Below are 20,576 nucleotides of genomic sequence, written 5' to 3'. Positions count from 1 at the left end.
TGTGAGGTGCTCCAGAGAGCAGTTCTCAGAGTGTGAACTTGCGGAACCCCTGAGGGTCCCTGAGACCCTTTCAGGGAGTCTGCAAGGTCAAGACTGTTTTCATACTAATACTGAAAAGTTATTTTTTTCAGTTATTTTTTTCACTGGGTTGAGATCTGTATCTATGGTAGGAACACTGCTTTCGGCTGAGCCCAATCAAAGCGGTCATTCCACCTTTCCACCTAGCACTTTGGATGGATCATTTCCCCACTCATGACTTTGGTTACATCACGTATTACTCATTTGGAAATGACACAGTGAAAAATACTGGATCTTTGAGTTATGTAAATTTTCTAAATGTTCACATGTTTTATTATACAATATAAAAAAATCACTCTAGCTCATATCACCATCCATCTCGTCAGGAAAAGTCTTGAAGGACTTGGAAAGCTCTCAAGCTCACTGCTGGAGATCTGATGCAAGTCTTCCCAAACTCAAATTTTCCTTTGAAAGCTCAAGTTTCATTGGTAACAACTACTGTTGACTGTTTTTCTTGGACTGATAAGCCCACCTCATTCTTTTTTAAGACATGTTTGCCAAGTCTTTGCCAACTTCACTATGAATAACCATCTATTAGTTTATCAGTTGTTCTTTCGAGATAAAATGGTGTCCCGTGCAAAAAAGCGGCCAGTTCACTGGCAGCTCAGCCATCTGAGTGTCTTGCTAAGACAACTGTGGGCAGCTCAGTACCCTGCAGAAGTGCCTTATGCGTCCCTGACATGCGTCACCCAGAATACTAAAAAGCTAGGTCATCAAAGGTTGAGATTTAATAACATTAATAAAATGTGCAGCTTCATCAAGACCATTCTTATGTGGGGCTGGCTTTCTCCCCATTACCATAGCACACGGGGGTGGTGAGCATGGTGATGGTCACTGCAGTTTGGAATGTATTATTTGTTTCAGGGATATAGGTCTGTGATTCATCAGGCTTACACATTTCACAGTGCCCATCAGAGCACATACCCTCCCCAAGGTCCACCACCCAGCCATCCTTCCCTCCCTCCCTCCTCCACTCCAGCAGCCCTCAGTTTGTGTTCTGAGATTAAGAGTCTTATTTGAGTGGCGCCTGGGTGGCTCAGTCAGTTGGGCATCTGCCTTTGGCTCAGGTCATGATCTCAGGGTCCTGGGATCGAGCCCTGCATTGAGCTCTCTGCTCAGTGGGGAGCCTTCTTCTCCCTCTTCTGCCTCTGCCTGCTTCTCTCCCTATGTCCACTCTCTTTCTCCATCAAATAAATAAATAAAACTTTAAAAAAAAGTCTTATTTGACTCAACAACCAACTGGGCTTTTTTAAGTTAATGGAACAGATCTCTAAACTAAAATGATGCTAGAAACAGCACCTCAAAGCCTGGTATGTTCACAGCTGCTCCAAACTTAACTTTAATGACAAAACTGGCTTCTTTTCCAGCAGATCCCTGAACAGACAATCCTTGGTGTCTCAAAATTCTGGGAGTGGATTTGCCAGGCCACAGGGCAAAACCTGCTGACTGGCCAGAAACCACTTGGCTTGGCCAGGGTTACGACTCTCTGATTAGACTGATTTAGAATTAGTTATATTGGGAGCAGCAAGATAATCCTGTTTTTCTCCTAGCTCTGTGCCATGTGGAACCTATCTAAGTGCCTAGGTCTCATATATTTGTCAAGGAGGTGAGGTGTTCAGAAATCAACCACCACCATGCTCCTCACCTACATAAAAACCTCTTAGCTTGTTTCTTCCCTGACATATGTAACAAAACATTCTTCTAAAACCTCTAGGGGACAAACTCCCTTCCTCTGTTTCCCTCCTGGAGTCACTTATGAACTAGCATTAATGGGGGTCTTGCAAGTAGTAGCAACGAAAATTGTGGGAGAATATCTAGCCATAACTCACGGTTGACCTTGATCATGACTCTTTCCACGTTTAGCCAAATCCCCAAAGATAGCTTAAGTGGCTAGAGTAAACAGGGCACTGAGGATGAGTGGGGAGATAGTTTTCCTTTCCTTCCTTAGGCTCCCACAGAAGCTCCATGTAAGCATCTGCTGTTGGACGGAATCCCAAGATAATATTTTACTGATTATGTCTGATTATGCCTGTTTTCCTCAAATAAGAAAATATGGAGTCTATAGCATGAACATGTGGCCTGAGGTCAAAAGGCAGTCTAATGGTATATGAGAGAGGTGTTGATACAAAGAAAGAGAAAAGATGAAGCATTTTTAAGTGTCATATGTAAGGATATCTTACCATTTTCCACTGGGACTCGTTTACTTCTTTGTACTGCAGCTCATACTCCAGGACTATCCATCCCTTCCGAACATCTGCATTGGGTGGTGGTTCCCATCTCACTTGGATATCTGCATGAATCCCCGTTAAACTAACGTTCAGTAAAGTCCAGTTGAGGCCGATGGGTGGATCTGGTTGCACTGTGCATTTTAACAGAGAGTTAGGGCACAGAGACACGGACAGGTACAGCTTCCTTTGATGGATGGCTTTCTTCTGAAAGACCAATTACTTTATGCATTTTTATTATTCATACCCTTAATTCTTCTAATAGTCTTATTATACTCTCATTGTATAAGAGAGTATCACTTTTTTTTGACTTGAGTATGATCTGTTTTTAACTTTGAAGAAAACCCCTACACAAAAAAATTCCTTTTCAAGTTTAAAATCTGATCCAAAATTTTTCTTGAGGATTTGCCACGTCTTACATTTCTTTTTTTTTTTTTTAAGATTTTATTTATTTATTTGACAGAGGTCTCAAGTAGGCAGAGAGGCAGGCAGAGAGAGAGGAGGAAGCAGGCTCCCTGCTGAGCAGAGAGCCCAATGCGGGGCTCAATCCCAGGACCCTGAGATCATGACCTGAGCCGAAGGCAGAGGCTTAACCCACTGAGCCACCCAGGCGCCCCTTATATTTCTTTTAGCCTTGATAGGATTAATGCTTTGGGATTTTGGCAGTGGAATTTATTGTAACTAGAAACTGAGTTAAGACCTAGAGTATTTAAACATGGGGCTGTTTTGGAACGAGGGACAGAGAAATCTTTTTTATTCCAAGTTGTTTATTACCTCGGGCAAGTATCTTGTCTTAGTAATTTCTGTATCGCTACTAGAACAATCCTTCCAAACACTCAGCTAATGCTCCTTAGCTTGTTGTCTTCCTAGCCACGTGTGATGATTTTTTCAGACCTAAGAAGGCACTGTGCTCTTCTCTCAAACGGTGATGAGTCAGGGTTTTCTGTCTCTTACTTAACCGCATGTGAACAATCTGAAATAGTGTTTTGCTTGGTTTCTACTGACATACGGTACATTCTCTAGTAAATCAGCTGTATTCTGCTTATCAGGACTGCAGAGACTACAACTTCCCAATGCCTCATGAAGAGAAATACGGATCCCAAAGCTAGGAACTATACCCAAATTTACATTCTAGATAGTTCCCCATGAATTATCCCTCCTTGGGTCTCAGTACCGATGTTTTCAAAAGTCACTTGCAGATACAGAGTAAAATTTACTTTCTTTTCTACCGTGTGTAGAAGGTCACCTAGAGCGTTGCCAAGTCTGGATCCCTTGGGTTGCCCAGAGAATCGCCTACAGATGTAAGTGTGAGGAGCTCTAACTGGCTGTTAAACTCTGGTGGCCCAAAGGGAAGGCTCTTGCACTCAACCAGAGTGAAAACAGACCTTACTGTAAAGAAGCGTGATATTGGCCCTTGTAGAGTGGACACAACTTTAAAAAAAATAGGGTATCCAAATATGACTAATAATGATCACTTTTGGAAATTAAATCGGAGGGATCTTCAGAATAGCTGAGCTGCATATGGCTACTGTCAGGACAGTAACGCTTTGCCCTTCCGGATTTGTTGAGGATGGAGGAATTCTGATAACTGAAGCTTAACCCTTTAAGAGACCAAAACATATAAATGTTTTTGATGGGAGAATCTCAACTTACTACTCATGTTTCATCTTAAAAACTCTCCTTTCTATTTTAAATAGAAGATTTGGAACATGGTTCTTTTTGGGAAGGCTTGTACCACTGTTAGAAGCATAATAACAGCCTCCCCCTTCCCTCTGTACATCCTGCCAAGTGCTGTCCACAGCTCCCCTGAGAGGTTGCAAAAGCACCTGAGACTGAGTACATCCCTAGGCAGCCCCCGTCCCCTCCTCAGAATGCGCTCCTCTGTCACCTTCCCTTTCTCTGTTAATGGTGGGTCATTCCTCCAGGTGCCCAGGATGAAATGAGTGAGCTCTTCCTTGACGCATCATTTCCCTCACCACCTCCACATTCTGTCAGCTGTACTTTCAAGATGGTCCCGGAGTCCAACCACTGCTCGCCACCTGCACCTCCACAACCCAGTCCTGCCATGATGCTTTTTTGCCCATATTAATGTATTAGCCTCCGAAGTGGTCTTCTCCTGGGGTCCCCGTCCTCCTTCACTCTATTCTCAATACCCTCCTCGATATACTGGTCACACTGGTTATTTTCACCCTTGAGTTAGACCACATCATTCATTTCAATCCTCCAAAGCCTTCCTCTCGCACTCCAGGTGAAAGCCAAAGTTGTCCAATGGCTTCAAGGGTGCTATAACTTTGCCTCAAAGATCCCTCAGAAGTGGCCTCCTTGCTCACTCTGTACCAGCTCCTCTCCCCACCGTGCCATTCCTCGAGTGAGCAAGGGAACGCTCCCACCACAGGAGCTTTACCCTTGCTGTGCCCTCTTGCTGAAGGGTCCGTCCCTCAGATGGACACATTGTTTTCTCAATTTTTTCTTTATTCAGAAAAGCCAGTTCTGATGACTCTACTAAAATTGCAACCTCTCCTGCACTCGTCTCCTCCCTCCCTATGTCATTTTTCCTCAGAGCATTGTCTCTCTCTACACTGGGATAAAATCCCAGGAAGGGAGGAGACATTTTCTGCTCCTGACCCCTAGAAATGTACCCGGCCCAAGGAAGTGACTCAATAAATATTTGCTGAATGCAAGAATGAACAACAAATGTCTACTAATACAGTACTTTAAATCCAAAGATGAGCCCCGTGAGGTAGTAGCAGAACACTCACATAATGCGTGGGGAAGCTGAGGCCTGTGGTTGTCTTCTTCAGACCTATCAGGCTCACCTCCTTCCTTGTGGTCTCTCTTTCTCAGCTCCCTCCCTCCTTCCCTGCTATGGTTGTAACTGCCTATCACCACCTTTTGCCTTAATTATCACAAAGATTATCACCAAGTCTTCTAACCTCTCTATCTCTAGTCTGTGCTACTCCAATCTACCCTCTATGCTCTAGCAGGACGGATTTCCCGGAGGCATTAGTAACAACAGGATGGCACTGGATAACTCCGAGATTAAGAGCGTGGACTCTGGAGCTATTTTGCCTGGGTTCAAATCTTGGTTCTGCCTACTAGCTATCTGACCTTGAGTTAGCCTTTATTTTATTTAAATTTTTTGAAGATTTTATTTATTTATTTGACAGACAGAGATCACAAGTAGGCAGAGAGGCAGGCAGAGAGAGAGGAGGAAGCAGGCTCCCCCAGAGCAGAGAGCAGAGGTCCTGGGGCTCAATCCCAGGACCCTGGGATCATGACCTGAGCCAAAGGCAGAGCCTTTAACCCACTGAGCCACCCAGGTGCCCCTTGAGTTAGCCTTTAAATGCTCTGAGCCTCAATGTCATCATCTGTGAAATGGGGATTATAACAGAACCTCTCTCACAAGGTTATTATACTGACCCACAGGTAAGGGCTTTGGAAGCGTTAGTTAGCTATTATTATCCTCAGGTCATTTCCCTTCTTAAATATCCTCAAATGCACCTCTTCGCAGTAGAATAAAGTCTAAATTCCTCTGTGGGGTACGCAAGACCTCTTATGCTTTCTCTGGCTGATCAGTCAGGCCTGCCTAACTGCTCCCAAGTCCTTCGATGGTCTGTGTTGTCACTTCTGGAACTTAGTGGTTGGTGGAAGACACAGTCCATCTGGTATACCTGGCACTCGCAGAGTAAGAGAACTGCCACCATTTCTGGGCAGCCTTTCATCTCTCAGGCCCAATCATTGTATCTTTGCCCACTACCTTGGCTTACTACACCCTCCACACACCTCAAGTCCAGCCCCTAAAATGCAGTACTGAAATTATTTACTTCACATTCCTGACTGCCCTACTTGAACATATCTTACTCATTCTGTAGCCACCACACCCAGCACAGCAATCCAGGGCATGGCAGGCCTTCCAGGAAAGTCAGCCATGGAAATGAGTGGGGCTGGCTATTGGCAGGGACATGGTTAGAACATGGGTCTTGACCCGATATTCTTACTATTACTGGTTTAGCCACTCAGCAGCTAAGTCTATTGACATTGGGGCAAACACTAAATAGTGTCTCCAAGTTATGCAGTTAGGTTCTCTTTTCTGCTTGTTCTTCTCCTTGACAGACTATCAGATTTATTGTTTCTGCCTGCAGCTTCTAGCCATATTCTCTTAACCTCTTCCAGTCTGCTGATGCCCGGGAAACCACACACAAGTTTGTAAGGACAGCACATCTCAGAGAAACTCCAAGCAATTTCTGTAACAGATGAACTTTTGTGGGTAGAGATTCTGAAGTACCAACATCAGCTGCTTAAAGTCTTTCTTTGATTCTTTATATTTTGCTGTTTACACTATTATAGAATAAACATAAATATTCCAATTATGATTGTTTGTTTTGTTTTGTTTCATTTTCCCTTGCATCCACACGATGGGCAAGGGATAATCGGTCTACATCTTTCATTTAGCTCATTGAGCTCTGATTATCTCCAATGTTTGTTTTGAGATCTTATAAACATGTCTTTAAACTGATTTTGGGTTGTTCTGTAAATATAAAATTCTAGAATTATTATGCTTTGTGAGAAAGAAAATCTAGGCTTTTATTATAGTGATGATAGGGATCAAAGGTCAACATATTTCAGATCTGAATATAACAATCATATCTAAAAATTAGGAAAGAAGGAATCTTGGGAGTCCACTGAGTTTGTCTCTTGTGATGGTACTCAAGAACCCAACCCCACTTGAAAGACCTCCTCAAGGAAAAGACTCTGCCAGGCTCCCATTCTTTTCTTGACAGCACTTACTGCCAGGTTGTTTTACGTTAGAGCCAACCTCTATTCCCCCTGCCTTCTCCCTCTTGTTCACTGACTGATCTCATGCCCTATGAAGTAGACCTCCATTCACCTAGATGAAAATGACGAAGTCTTCCTATTTGAATACACTTGGACACTGAAGCTTCCCTGCTTATTTAATCTAAAGCCATGTCAAATAAAACACAAACCTGTGATTTACCTATTTCCTCAACAGAGAAACACTTTTGATCCACCGTACCACCATTGCTGGTTAGCTTGATACAGTAGGGAATCCAAATGGAGGTATAAGATGAATTAAAGTAGCAGCTGTTTTCTCCAGCAGAGACATAATCGGGGCATTCTTTCCATTCTTGAGTCCATTCTTGAGTGCTCCTGAAATGGAGGATAAAAAAAAAAGGATGAATTGTTCCAAAAATCATGCCATGGTTTAAGTCAAAGCGAGGTGCTCGATAGATTCAATAAGCTGGAACACAAATATTTTGCAAGCAAGTGTTTTAGCAGCATCACTTCCAAGAAGTTTCCCATCCAAGGGCTCATCTGCAGGGTCTGCAAACTGCTGGAAGCCATTGGTTCTTGTACTATAGCAGAAACATCTGGACATTGCCTGCAGATGATGTGCCAGCTCCTAGATTAAGAAATTTGTGGATAAGTCCTTTATTATGAGGGTTCCAAGGCTTAGGGAGGTTTAAAATGATCCTTTAGTAAAACACTACAGAGGCCCAATACCCAAACTATGAAGATTCCCAAAGAACCATGACTCTTTGGACCCAGGTGTTTCCCCAACTCATGGTGGAAGAGACTAGGGAGGCATGCCGACGGCATTCTTCAGGCTGGGTGACTCTGAGATTTGGGGAGCTGTGAGGTGGAAAAGTGGCTATCACCCTACTCTGAACCACTGCACCCTGTGTTTCCTCTCCCCAGGGCTGTCTTATGCTTGGGGGAGTCTTCCTCAGGTCTCGAACACCTTCCCATATTCCTGGCTTCTTTCCTTAACTACATGAAGAGCCACGAGAACATTGTAAACATGCTGGACCTCTAGGTGACATTTATAAAACATGAGTGTCTAGCTTTTTTCTCCCCACCCTTAAAAGAGACAAAAGATCATGAACCCAGAAATGAAAAACTGTTTCCAAACCCAGAAAGCATTTTTTTTTCTATTTTGTAAGCAGAATGAATACCTCACGATAATATAAAAAAATGGAAACAAGAATGGGTCGAATTGAATCGATGTGTTTGCCTATCGGTTCCTTTTATTTTTGTTTTCTCTACAAAAAACAAGGTTATATTTTCCTACATCTTGGCTCAGCTAGAAACAAACAAACAAACAAAAGAAATCATGGAGGAAAGAAGACACGTGGAAAACACTGAAGAAATCAGAGAAGCCCCATGTCCAAGTTCACATTCCACCACCCAGTTATTCACCTCTACCCCACTCTCCAGAGAGCATCGTGTGTGCGATGACTTAAAACATCTGCAGGGCCTGAGCTGAATGGAAAAGAGAGGCCAGGAAGTTTACAGGGGGAGGAAGGAGAGTTTGGGGAAAGGGAATTCCCTAGTCAGCTGCCATGGGGGCCTGAACAGAAATGCAGAGCAAGCCAAGGATTGCCCCAACTCAAGGCCATCCCTGCAAGAACAGAGCAAGTGTGCTAGAATGGGACACAGCCCTCCCAGGTCCCATCTCACTGACTGACTGACTCCATGAGCCCGGCAAACCATCTCTGGGTGGCTACTCTATACGTACTAGAGAGGCCTTCCATCTGCCACCAGCACTGAGTGGATATAATGATTAATATGATGTCATTCCTATCTTCAGGCCAGAAGGAGATTCAAAATTACCATCTGAGTACTTTTTCTTTTTTGGTCTCCTGTATTCATCCCATTCATATTTAATAAGTATTGATTATATATAAAAAACACTATGCTGGACATTATGTGGGATGCACACGTGTCTAAGGAATGACTCCTGCCTCAGAGGAATGACTGAAAACCTGTATGACAAAGCAGTGTGGGTTATATGCACAGAGTACACATGGGGTTCCCTAAAAGTTCAGAAGACGGAATGATTGCTCTGGCTGTTCACAGAAGCCTTCAAAGTAGAGGTTGTGTTTCTAGCCATCTTGAAGAACAGGTAAAAGCTTAATGTGTAGGGAAAGGAAGGAGGGAACTGAGTAGTCAAAAGTGTTGAGGTACGAGCATGAGTATGGTGAGGGGAACAGAGGGCAACGGAATAAATGGGCAAACTTTTCTCAAATTGGAATTGCTACTTGGGTGAGTACTTCATTCTTTACTCATTATTCATGATGTATCAGCTGAGGAGAAGGTTTATAAGGCAAGGAGACATAAAGCCAGGTGGTCTGTGGCTGAGGGGGAAGAAGACAGGAATGACTTTGTGTAGGCTGAGGTGCTTGGGGCTGGTAAGCCAGAGTGTGGAGGTCAGTGAGCATCCCCCTCGGGGACGGGTGCTGGGTAGCAAGGAACGACAAGGACACCACAGGCTATGGGAAGGGATGAGCTGGGAGACAACACACGCCTCCTTCTTTACAGTTGTTTCTCAGGCTGGTCTCTTTGGCATTAGGACCAAAGTTGTATAGTATGAGGGCGTCCTTGACACAGTTGCTCATCAGCTGTTGGAAAGAACTTGGGATTAACATGGCCAGTGAACTGTGGCTTAAATTCTGGCTGAGATTCTGAAAAGTTGCATACCCTTGGATGAGAGGGAGATTTATCCCTGATGGGGAATGTGAGTGGTGTGAGTGTGTATGTGTGTATACGTGTGTATGTATATATGTGTAGGTGTGTTTGTGTGTATTTGTGTATATATGTGTAGGGATGTGTGTGTGTGTGTGTGTGTGTGTGTACGTTTAGAGTAGTAGGAAAAGGATTAAAAAATTAGGGATAGGTGGGTCATTGACCTACAATATAGTTTATTTTATCTTGACTTTCTAACTAAGTAAGGGTATGTTGAAGAGAATGGTTTAGCAAGATTGCCCAGAGAAATGAGGCTCTTACATAATAAGATAGATAAAAAATATATTTAGCATAGTTGATAGTATAAAAGTATTAAAATGTAAAGCTATACTACAGTACTTAGCAGGTTTGGATTTGTAATAGGAAGGTTAGCTCTGTGTGTTTTACGGTTTCTCAACCTCAACATGTCCCCATGGGGACTGCATGAAAAAACTTGTTTAGATTATTCCAGATCCATTAGTTCCACAGAGCAAACAACTTAAAGCACTTATCTGAAGCACAGGAACAGTTAGTTCAAAACACAACTACCAGCGCCCTCCCCCTCATTAACCAAAGTTGAATTTTATTTTAAATAAATACTTAAAAATTATTTTTAAACTCTTAAATTTAGCCAAAAACAAACAAACAAACCCAAAAACAACCCACCAAAGAAACAAATAAACAAATGGGCTCACAAAACAGAGACTCTGGCCTGCTTTCCCTGGGTTGAATTTCTATGCAGGCAACCAAAGTCAATTTATGGAAACTACTTTCTCTTTGTCATACCCCTAAGAGTTAAGGGCACGAGGTTTGCTCCTAGTCTATCTTGCGAAATGGAAGGAAGGCTGTATAAGGAGACTACTGGTAAAAATCAGAATAAAGAGCAGAAGAAAATACTTTCCATCCAAATGCTTTTACATCTAGTAACTAGAAGAAAAATCCTAATAAGAAAACATCATTTTTGTTCTAAAGACAACTGTTTTCATTACATACAGATCATGTACTTTGGCTTAAAATTAAATCTTTTCTTTAGAAAAAAAAAGGAAAAGCAAGAGTGCCCTTTCTCCCTTTTTATCTCCCCCAGAACCTTGCATGGAAAATACACTTTCTTTTGATAGGCCAGGATAATTTGTTAAGGGGAGTGAGTGTGGGAGATGATAGAAGTGGGAGGTTAGAGTCTTAGGGACTGAGCCTTCACGTGCCCACTTTCTTCATCAATAAGGCGTCTGTAGGCAAGGAGCTGAGGGCGGAGCCTCTCTGCGGGCCTACAATGTCATTCAGGCTTAGTCTTCTCCCTGCAGTGAGACTAGACCTGGCATAGCAGCCATGACTAGGCGGGAGAGGCAGGTCTGTGTCAGCTGGCTCGCCTGGCCAGGAGCAAAGAGCCAGGCGCATGGCTGCCTCCAGGCCCGCCCAGGGGACAGCCTGACGTGGTTAGGCTCCTTTGTGCTTTAGTTACCAAGGCCAGGCTGGTAAACTGAAAGCCCAGTGCACGGGCCCCTTCGCCAAGCCTTCCTGTCTCCCCTTGCCCCAGTTCTGGATGAAATCCTGTCCTGGCTTCATGTGTCCAGGAAGAGGGGTCATGATTCTATAGTTCCGGGAGTTGCCTGGGACCTGAATTCTGACAACTTCTGGGACCTGACTGAGAAGTCAGAAGGCACACCTATATGGTCCTCTTTGCACCAGGGGCCGGTGTGAAGGCTGACACGTTTGTGTACTCGCTGGTGCGGTCTGGGCCTGACATACTAGCCCTTTGGATTCTACCCTTCCTAGATAAACTGGGCTGAAGGCTTCTGCTATTTTGGTTAGATAGAATAATTATATTTTTGTAGAGAAAACACAAGTTGGGATTGGCTCTCATCATGAGGTTGCGCTTGGGGGCTTGAAGATGTGATAGTTTTCCCCTGGGATCCCAAACCCCACTATGGCAACAATTAATGACATCCTTCCAAATACTCTGGGATTTGCCCTCCACCTGTTCACACATTCTGTGGCATCTCCCTTAGCACAGAGCCTGGCTTCGGACTAGGTCTGCTCAAAGGCCCAGGTGTGCAGAGGAGGCCTGAAGGCAAAGGCACGTGACCTGGATGGAAGAAAGTAAGGAACAAATATATATTTGTGAGGGCTTCATACCTTTGGGCTTATCTTTTGGCTCAAGTTCAGATTAGGTGACTATTATGGTTGGTAATAACCCATTTTCATAACATGGGTCCGACTCTGCCCTTTCTCTCTTTAGTTTTGTTCCTTACTATACACACAACTTTGTTCTCACTGGGCCGGCTCTCTGTACCTCCGAAATCTCTCTCTATTTAACAGTCTACTCAGCAGGTATTCCAAAGTGTTACAATCATAAAAGCTTCCTGTCCAGATGTATTTCCCCAAACCAGTGTAGTCTCGCCATCCCTACCTCTCTGTAGCGTCAGCCTTAAAAGAAAAAATGTGCTTTTGGTGCCCAGCCATGTCATTATTTGTGTGCCCTCTGGGGCACAGCCAAGTAACCTCCCTCATACCTGGGAAGTGGGGAAGGCCAGCAGGAGTTGCTAACTCAAAGCATTTATTTGTAAACTGAGGACCCAGTTTTGCACTGACAACAGCCTTAGAAGACCAATAATCACTAGCCAGAAAGAATCAGAAGTAATTATTGTAGCCCAGGAATTGGATTTCTGTATGCTTACCATTTTAAATTATCACCATATCACAAATAATCATAGCAGCTACCATTTGTTGAGTACACAGGCTGGGCCAAGCATGGTGCTAAGTATTTTTCATGTATTATCCAATAAAACCCTCACCAGAAGCCATGAGACAAGGTCTACTATCTCCGTTTCGCAAATGAGGCAGCTGAGTTGTGAACGGACTACTTTGCCTGGCATTCCTCAGTGAGTGCCAGAGTCAGGCCAAGATGCGGTGTGTTGGACCTGAGCCTGTCTTTAGCTGCTCCTTGCATCTTTCCTCTGTTTCCGCACTCTTCCGAGGGGTAGATGGCATCAGCCTTGGACTGATGAACACTCCCACCCTGGCTAACCTTGTTTCTTAGCTTAGGCCTTCCCTGGGGGTTGGGTGGAAAAGAGGAAAGGACAAAGTATTTGAACCTAAAACTTAGAAAAGGCAAAAAGGTACAACGTAAGAGTAAACAGAAATGGAAATAATTCCAGGTGAGGGGTCAGAAAGAAACGAGCTGGATGGTGATTATATCGAGAGATCTTTGTTTCACTCTTCCTCTGTTATTTTACAAGACAACCAGTCAAAATGGAATAGAAAACTATTATAATTCCTTACTGAGTATCACTAATTTAATAGGAACATAGTCTGTTTTCTACATAAACACCAAGCTCAGTCTTTTAAAACATACATGTCTTCTCAAAGTCCACCACAGGTAAAGTCAAATTCAAGGCCTAGCCATGGCCAACAAGACTTGGCAGTCTGGCTCTGGCTAACTTTTTTTTTTTTTTTTTTAAGATTTTATTTATTTATGACAGAGCACAAGTAGGCAGAGGCAGGAAGAGAGAGAGAGAGGGGAAAGCAGGCTCCCTGCAGAGCAGAGAGCCCGATGTGGGGCTCGATCCCGGGACCCTGAGATCATGACCTGAGCTGAAGGCAGAGGCTACACCCACTGAGCCACCCAGGCGCCCCTCTGGCTAACTTTTTGACTTCTTCTAAAGTCACGTCCCTTTTTATCTTGTGCCATCCATGCAGGCCTACTGCTTTCCTCAAACAGATCAGCCTCAGGGCCTTTGCACGAGTAATTTCCTCTCCTGCAGTCTCCCCCCGCAGACATTCCTATGGGCCTCTTTCACTTCACTTCTGTCTCTCCTATAACACACCACATCAGCAAGGCCCGCCGTTAGCTGCTCATCTAAAGTTTCACCCAAGCTCCCTACACACACACACACACACACACATGCCCACACACACAGACACGCTTATCTACACTTCCATGTATTTGCTCTCTCATATACACTTATATGTTCACATCCTTGTGCACCTCCATGTACCTGCTTCCACACCTTCTCACACACACTCACCCTTGCACACACTTCACACACACACACTCATGCATATTCACATTTTTACCCACTGACACGTACGCTCATTCATACTCACACTCACCCTCAGACACTCTCATGCACATGCATGTCCTCATTCACCGTGTGGACACTTCCTATCCTCTGGCTTTTACTTTTCTTAATAACCCATATTACCAGCTGACATTTATTTATTTTTTATTTTTTATGGTCTGTCTTCCCCTGTTGGAAGTGACACTCCACGAGGCCAGGGTCTCTAACTTTTTTGCAATCAGTGTTATATCTCTGGTGCCCTAGATAGGCCCCAACACGTAGTAAGGGCTTAATTAATATTTTTTGAATAAATGTACACATTTAAGTCATCACATATCCACCACTGCATACCACTCAGTAAACTTTCATCTGAAAATCTATGGAGGGAAAAGTCAGGAAGGATGAAGGTTGCACCTTCTAATATAGAACAGCTGTATGGATCCTGGGTTCTTCAAACCATGATTAACCCCATCGGTCCAGTGGCATGAAAAAGTCTCTAGTTCAGGTGAACGGCACTTGGTGAACTTAGGCTTTCCAGAAGAATCTGCAGAATAAACAGAAAAGGCAACGCATGAAATCAGGAGGGTCAGGTATGGTCCTAATAAAATTCACACGTAAAGTGGTAAAGAAGAACCATTTCCTCTAGAGACACGGTTTTCCTGGGGTGTGGTTTCAGAGCTCGTTGTATGCCAGTCATTTCTCTGTCAGCTCTCGATTCCAGGGACAAACTGTTTTGTCTTTATGTCAAACGTTATTTTTAGGGCCTGTTGGAGAAACCAGAACTGGAGGTAGGGCTTATTTGGAAAGTGACCCCGGAACAGGAAGTAGGGCCAGGGAGAAAGGGAAGGGGAGGGAGGACAGCCAACAATGCATGTTGTCCAGGGGGCTCCCATAGTGCCCAGCCAGGGGACCTCCACAGAGGCCTCTGGGAGAATCTATAGAGTGTGGAGTGTGTCCTAGAGAAGGAGGGGAGGCTGCAGTGTTTGTCCTCCTCACTCCCACCCTCCACTGCCTGGGGGCTGCCCTGGAGGTATTCATGCCCATGACCTTCTAGGGCACACCCACACATGGGCTGAAGATCTCCCGTGACTTGCTTGGGAAAAGCCTGGACAGGCTCCTGAAGGGGACGTGGCAATGTGCACGACGGTGGCCGTGAGCCCCAGATGCAGGAACTGGCATCAGATGGGATAAGGGGATATGGCCTGGGACCATGGCATCCACTACGGGGCCTTTCCTCTTTTTATGTTGTTTTTTTTTTAAATAAAGAGCCACTTATGTTTGCATTCTTTAAAAATATTCAGCCAGTACATCCATTAGGTAGATGATGACTGAAAAACTTCTGCATACTTATGTGTCAATTCTAACTTGGGAAGTGGTGATTGCCTCCTAGTGTTAGGCTATTAGCCCAAACACCTCCACATGGATGAAATTTGCAAAAGACAAGTCTGAGGCAAAACAGATTTTTTGTATATTATTTTTCATTGTTCTCTGATCTCCACGGTCGTTTGGGAGATGGTCAAGCTTCTTTTTTCTTTTTTTCCTCCTTACAGGATTAGTCTTCCGTTAGATTGTAAACAATATATTTGTTCTCTGATCTAAAGCTCTCATCTCTACTCAACAGGGAGACTCTCAGATTTTAAGTATCTTTATGAACACTTTAAAACATAATTTAGAAATAAATAGCAGGCAGCCAAACACATAAAAACCCCTAATTCCAAGTTCCAGTTTCCTTTCTGGTGTTTGAATCAAAACATGCCTCTTTTCCCCTTTGTCAGAAAAATCCTAACAAATGGGATGTTCTAAACCTTCTAAATAAATCCATCATTTAGCCATCCACTCAACAAACACTAAACATCTACTTTGTTCCAGGCCTTCTTCCAAGAGTAGAGCAGGAAATAAAGCTAACGTTCTGGTCCTTGCGGGGTTTCTCTTTTAGTGGAGGACAGGGGAATTCCGTGTAGAAAGATGAGCAGGGTAAGAAGATAAGGGGCTGGGAAATGGAGACCCCATCCTCCTTCCGCTAATACCCATATAAATGCAGCCAAGAAGCTCAGGCTGGGGAAATGTGTCCTCGTTTTAGAACATCTAATGTCCCAAATTGTCTGGTCACAGGTAAATGAATCTTCAAGAGATCCTGAGTAGCAGATAGGTCCTGTGCCCTGAGAACACATATTGGGAGTGACAGAATGTCTTAATGAAATTCCATAGTCACACCGATTTAAGAGATTCCTTTTTCTGTATTAACTAAGAGATTCACAAGAGTTTCGGGACCTGGATGGGATCTGCTTGGTACCAAGCGCAGGTGCTCAGCCTTCTTGGTGGTCAGCATTTACAAACCTCCCTAAGAGCACTAACATGTAGGATCTGCTACAATTGAAGAGAGTGAAAAAGGTGTGTGTTTTGTTAGGTAAGCGCCTATTATACAGTAGAGTACCTGGAAGAGTTCCTTTTTCTATTAGCTGAAGCACTGAAAAGGTTAGTTTCAGATCATCCAAGAATATAAGTAATTAATAGAATATATTTCAGCCACAAGTATTTCTAATGCCTGCAAGTTTGAGGAGACTATTGCAGATTCTGGCTACTCTTCCACACAGAAGTTTAAGAAGAGGAAATGCACTGGATTACAAATTCAGAGACCTGTGTTTGAGTCCTGGCTCTGCTACTCTCAGCCCTGATCTTCCCAAGCCATTTGGACCTCAGTCTCCTCAACAGAGAGGCTGGAAGAGATGAGATTCAAGCTACTATACAACTTCACTTTTATAATAAATTTATATATTATAAATTATATATTATATAAGTTTATCTATGTATAAATTTATTTTATATATTTATTATATATATTGATATATTAGTATAATATATATTTATAATATATAACATATATAAATATATTACATATTTATATATAATTATATATTATATAAATTTTAATATATATAATAAATTTATAATAAATGACACATACTACCATTAATAATAATATACACAACTAAAACACAATTTTAGCATTTAAGCTGACACAACCAGGGAACACCAAAAGCAAACACCATTGAGGTTTTCATATTCCCGGTGCAACAAGCCTGCCATATAATGGCAAGAATAGTAAACCTAACCCAAAAACTTGAAACAGAAAAGAAAAAAGTTTGCTAGCTGGGGAGAAAAAAACTTAAAAAAATTAATTTGAAACACATTTTTATTGCTTAAACTTAGTCTGCTTGTTTATTCTGTTTCATTTTAACTCCAGATGTATAGAAAGCCCCCTATTACATTCTCATTCTAAATAAGAAATAGGAAATTCATGGTTCATGGCTGTGACGCTAATGTTATGTAGTGTGTACCCAAAGAAGAACTCTGATACAGGCATAGTGCAGCCAGGCTATTTTTAATGTCTGTTTCACTGCATGTCCTCCTTTCCCTACCTTCCTCCTTTCTTTCTCCTTCCTTTCACTCTCTTCTCCTTCCTTCCTTCTTCCTTTCATGTCTGGGTATGTGCCATTAAGTGCTGTAGCAGACAGACTCTCAGATGGCTCATGATCCCTGTCTCCTGTTATTTACAAGAGTTTGTATTTCATCTCCTTGAATAATTTGCTAATCTAATCTAATTTAATCTATAGAATATGGCAGGATTGTGGGGATGTCATATCTGTGATTAGGCTACAAAGACTGTGACTTCCATCTTGCCAGCAGATTCTCATTCTTGTTGGTTTTGATGAAGCAAACTGCTGTGTTGGTGGAAACCACATGATGAAGAACTGAGAGTGGCCTCTGATCAGTAACAAGCAAGTCTAACAACTCTTGAAGACCTGAATCTTGCCAACAACCATGGAAGCTGATCCTTTCCCAGTCCAGCCTTCAGATGAGACCACAGCCCTGGCCAACACTTTGATTACAGCCTTGTGAAAGAGTGTGAAGCAGAGGTCCCAGAAGATGGGTTAATTTAGAGGAAGGGCAGGGAATAATATTAACTGGATGCTGTTTATACAGAATAAATGAATCCAGTATATCAGAACTTGAAAGCAGCGTTCAACAATGGCATAAGCTACTCTCAGTAAGGTCCAGCCTTAAATTCCACTTGTGTGGAGCAGAAACATATGCTCACAGCTGTGTTTCAAGGGTTCTAACGTTGCAGTTTCAAGTATATATGGCAGGGAGAGTGCAGCTGCCTTAATTGTGGGAGTCATGGAAGTTAGTGTTAGATTCTTTGCCATAATCCTGGGAGTGGAGCCAACTCTCGGCTCCAAGATGGACCCGGGTCAGTCCACACAGGAGGACAGCCATACTCGCCTTTGTGGGAAACTTACAACTTTTCAGCAGAACACAATGTACCAACCCCTGGCATCACTCAACTGCAACAAATTTCCTAAGCCTCCATAGTTCTTCATTCGTTGGCTCTTTCTGGAGCCCTTTGTTGGAGAGATCTGTGTTTTTTAGAGAGATGCTTCTCAGACTTTAATGTGTAAAGACGTCACCTAGGGACTTTGTTAAAATGAGATTTTGCACTTCTCAGAAGTTCTCAGATGTTGCCGAGGCTGCTTCTGGTGACTCATTCTGAGGAGAAGAAGTCAGATCTGTGCTGTCCAAAATGATAGCTTCGAGCCTCATGTGGCTATTGAGCACTCGAGATAGGGCCAGTATGACCAAGGAACTGAATTTTTAATTTTATTAAGTTTTAAGGAAACTTAAAAGTGAAATGGTAGAGTATTTTCCATTACTATAGTAACTCTCTTGCTTCAGTAGGGCTACATTTCACTTTAACTACGGAAAATTCAGTGTCCCAATTGAGATGTGCTGTAAATGTGAAATACACACTAGATTTTGAAGAATTATTATGCAAAAATAACATAAAAATCTCATTAATGTTTTTATTAGACTGATTACATGCTGGAATGATACTAGTTTGGGTATACTGGGAAAGTAAGATATATTATGAAAATTAATTTTACCTGTTTTTTACTTTTTTTAATGTGGCTACTAGGAAATTTGAAATTGCATCTGTAGCTCTCATTCTATTTCTATTTTATAGTGTTTGTTTAGATGGTAGCACTGCTTTTAAAGGAAAACCCACATTTAATGAAAAAGGAAGAATTTAGAAAATATATTGCATCAGGCTTCAATGTGAAATACCTAAAAAGTTGCTAATTTGGCATATTATGATTATGGTATTGTTAGTTAGTATATTAGCAATATACTAACCCCCATTTCAACAAATCTATCCCCTCTGGTTCACTCTCCTGAGAAGGCTCAGAATTTTCATCTAGTTTACGGATGCTCAAGAACTCCTCAGAAGGAGACTCAACCTAACCTTCCTGAGCAGAGACCCTAATATTCTAAAAATTTCTTTCCTACTTTGTTTTGTTTAAAACACATCCACCCCCATTTCCAATCTTAAATCCCTGCTACCTTAGGTAGGGCCAATATGGAGTAATAGAAAGAGCCCTGGCTTAGAAGCCAGCTGGATTTGGGTTTGATTCCCAGGTGTGCAACTTACTAGAAATGTCACACAAATTTTCTAAGCCCCACCTTCCTCATGGATAAAATGAGAACAAAATACTTACACAGTTGATGAAAATTAAATCAGATTATTTACATATAGTACCTGGCACATGATTGATTTTCAACAAAGAACCACCACCATTACTACAGGGAACAAATTCAGCAATTACTGTGGATATAGGTAGATTCTGACTCTTTTATCTATTGACCTCTAAGGAAAATTCTGAAATATAAGAGGGCTTTATACCTTAGCCTAAAATTATGCCTCACAATGAGAATCCAAAGCACTGGCATAGTTCATTTAGAAAGATATTTGGGAAAAGGCAAATCTCTTCATAATCCACCAAATGGAAGCTACTTTCTTATTCATGGACCCACTTGGTCTTAAATGTAAAGCAAAATTAGATCAGAAGTAATGGGCTCCCAGGGTGCTTGGTTAAGTGTCAAACTCCTGATTTGGCTCAGGTCATGGATAAACACATAAACACATCTTACCCTCATCATATGAAGCAAATAGAAAAGCACCTATTATCAGAATCATACGTATTCCCTAAACAACAACGCTGGATCCCCTCATGGAAATGAGAAACAGTCCCTGCTATTGTGAAGTTATCAGTCCCGTGGAGAAATAAGATTGATACATATGAAACAATCCCCAAATAAAACATTTTAGGACATATTGGAATAGAAAATGAAATATTTCAGGATATACTGAAGTAGCTATATAGAACCGTAAAAAGAAAGGGAAAGGGGCGCCTGGGTGGCTCAGTGGGTTAAGCCTCTGCCTTCAGCTCAGGTCATGGTCTCAGGGTTCTGGGATTGAGTCCCGCGTCCGGCTCTCTGCTCGGCAGGGAGCCTGCTTCCTCCTCTCTCTCTCTGCTTGCCTCTCTGCCTACTTGTGATCTCTGTCAAATAAATAAAATCTTACAAAAAAAAAAAAAAAAAAAGAAAGAAAGGGAAGACCAGTATGAGTTACAATAGACCTAGAACCTTTAATAGAGAAGTTCTGGTGGGAACTGGAGAAAAAAAAAAAATGGCAGTGCAGTTCAGGAGGCTGATCTTTTATAAGAGGGGTTATATTTCTACATGTGCCACTATGACTTAAGGGAAGAAGTTAGATGCATATTGCTGAGTATCTCCTTATCCACTGGTGGACATTCCATTGGACAACTCTTAAGAATCATGGTCCAGGGGCTCC

The 20,576-nt window shown here is 42.5% G+C and overlaps 1 protein-coding gene across 4 annotated transcripts in view; it reads right to left on the bottom strand.

Moving 5' to 3' along the window:
• GHR (growth hormone receptor) overlaps positions 1 to 20,576 on the bottom strand; it is a 252,875-nt gene that overhangs the window by 16,862 nt on the left and 215,437 nt on the right. For all 4 annotated transcript variants that reach the window (XM_032851405.1, XM_032851404.1, XM_032851402.1 and 1 more), the window contains 3 exons: positions 14,300 to 14,429; positions 7,300 to 7,472; positions 2,259 to 2,437 (listed from right to left, as the gene is read on the bottom strand). In XM_032851405.1, the coding sequence (XP_032707296.1) occupies positions 2,259 to 2,437; positions 7,300 to 7,472; positions 14,300 to 14,429 (482 nt within the window). The remainder of the gene's footprint in view (positions 1 to 2,258; positions 2,438 to 7,299; positions 7,473 to 14,299; positions 14,430 to 20,576) is intronic.

The sequence above is a fragment of the Lontra canadensis genome, unplaced genomic scaffold (genome assembly GCF_010015895.1).
Source record: "Lontra canadensis isolate GAN:19392208 unplaced genomic scaffold, GSC_riverotter_1.0 scaffold5, whole genome shotgun sequence".
NCBI lineage: Eukaryota > Metazoa > Chordata > Mammalia > Carnivora > Mustelidae > Lontra > Lontra canadensis.
Note: the sequence above shows the minus strand (reverse complement) of the source record. Positions and strands in the feature narration are given on the sequence as shown.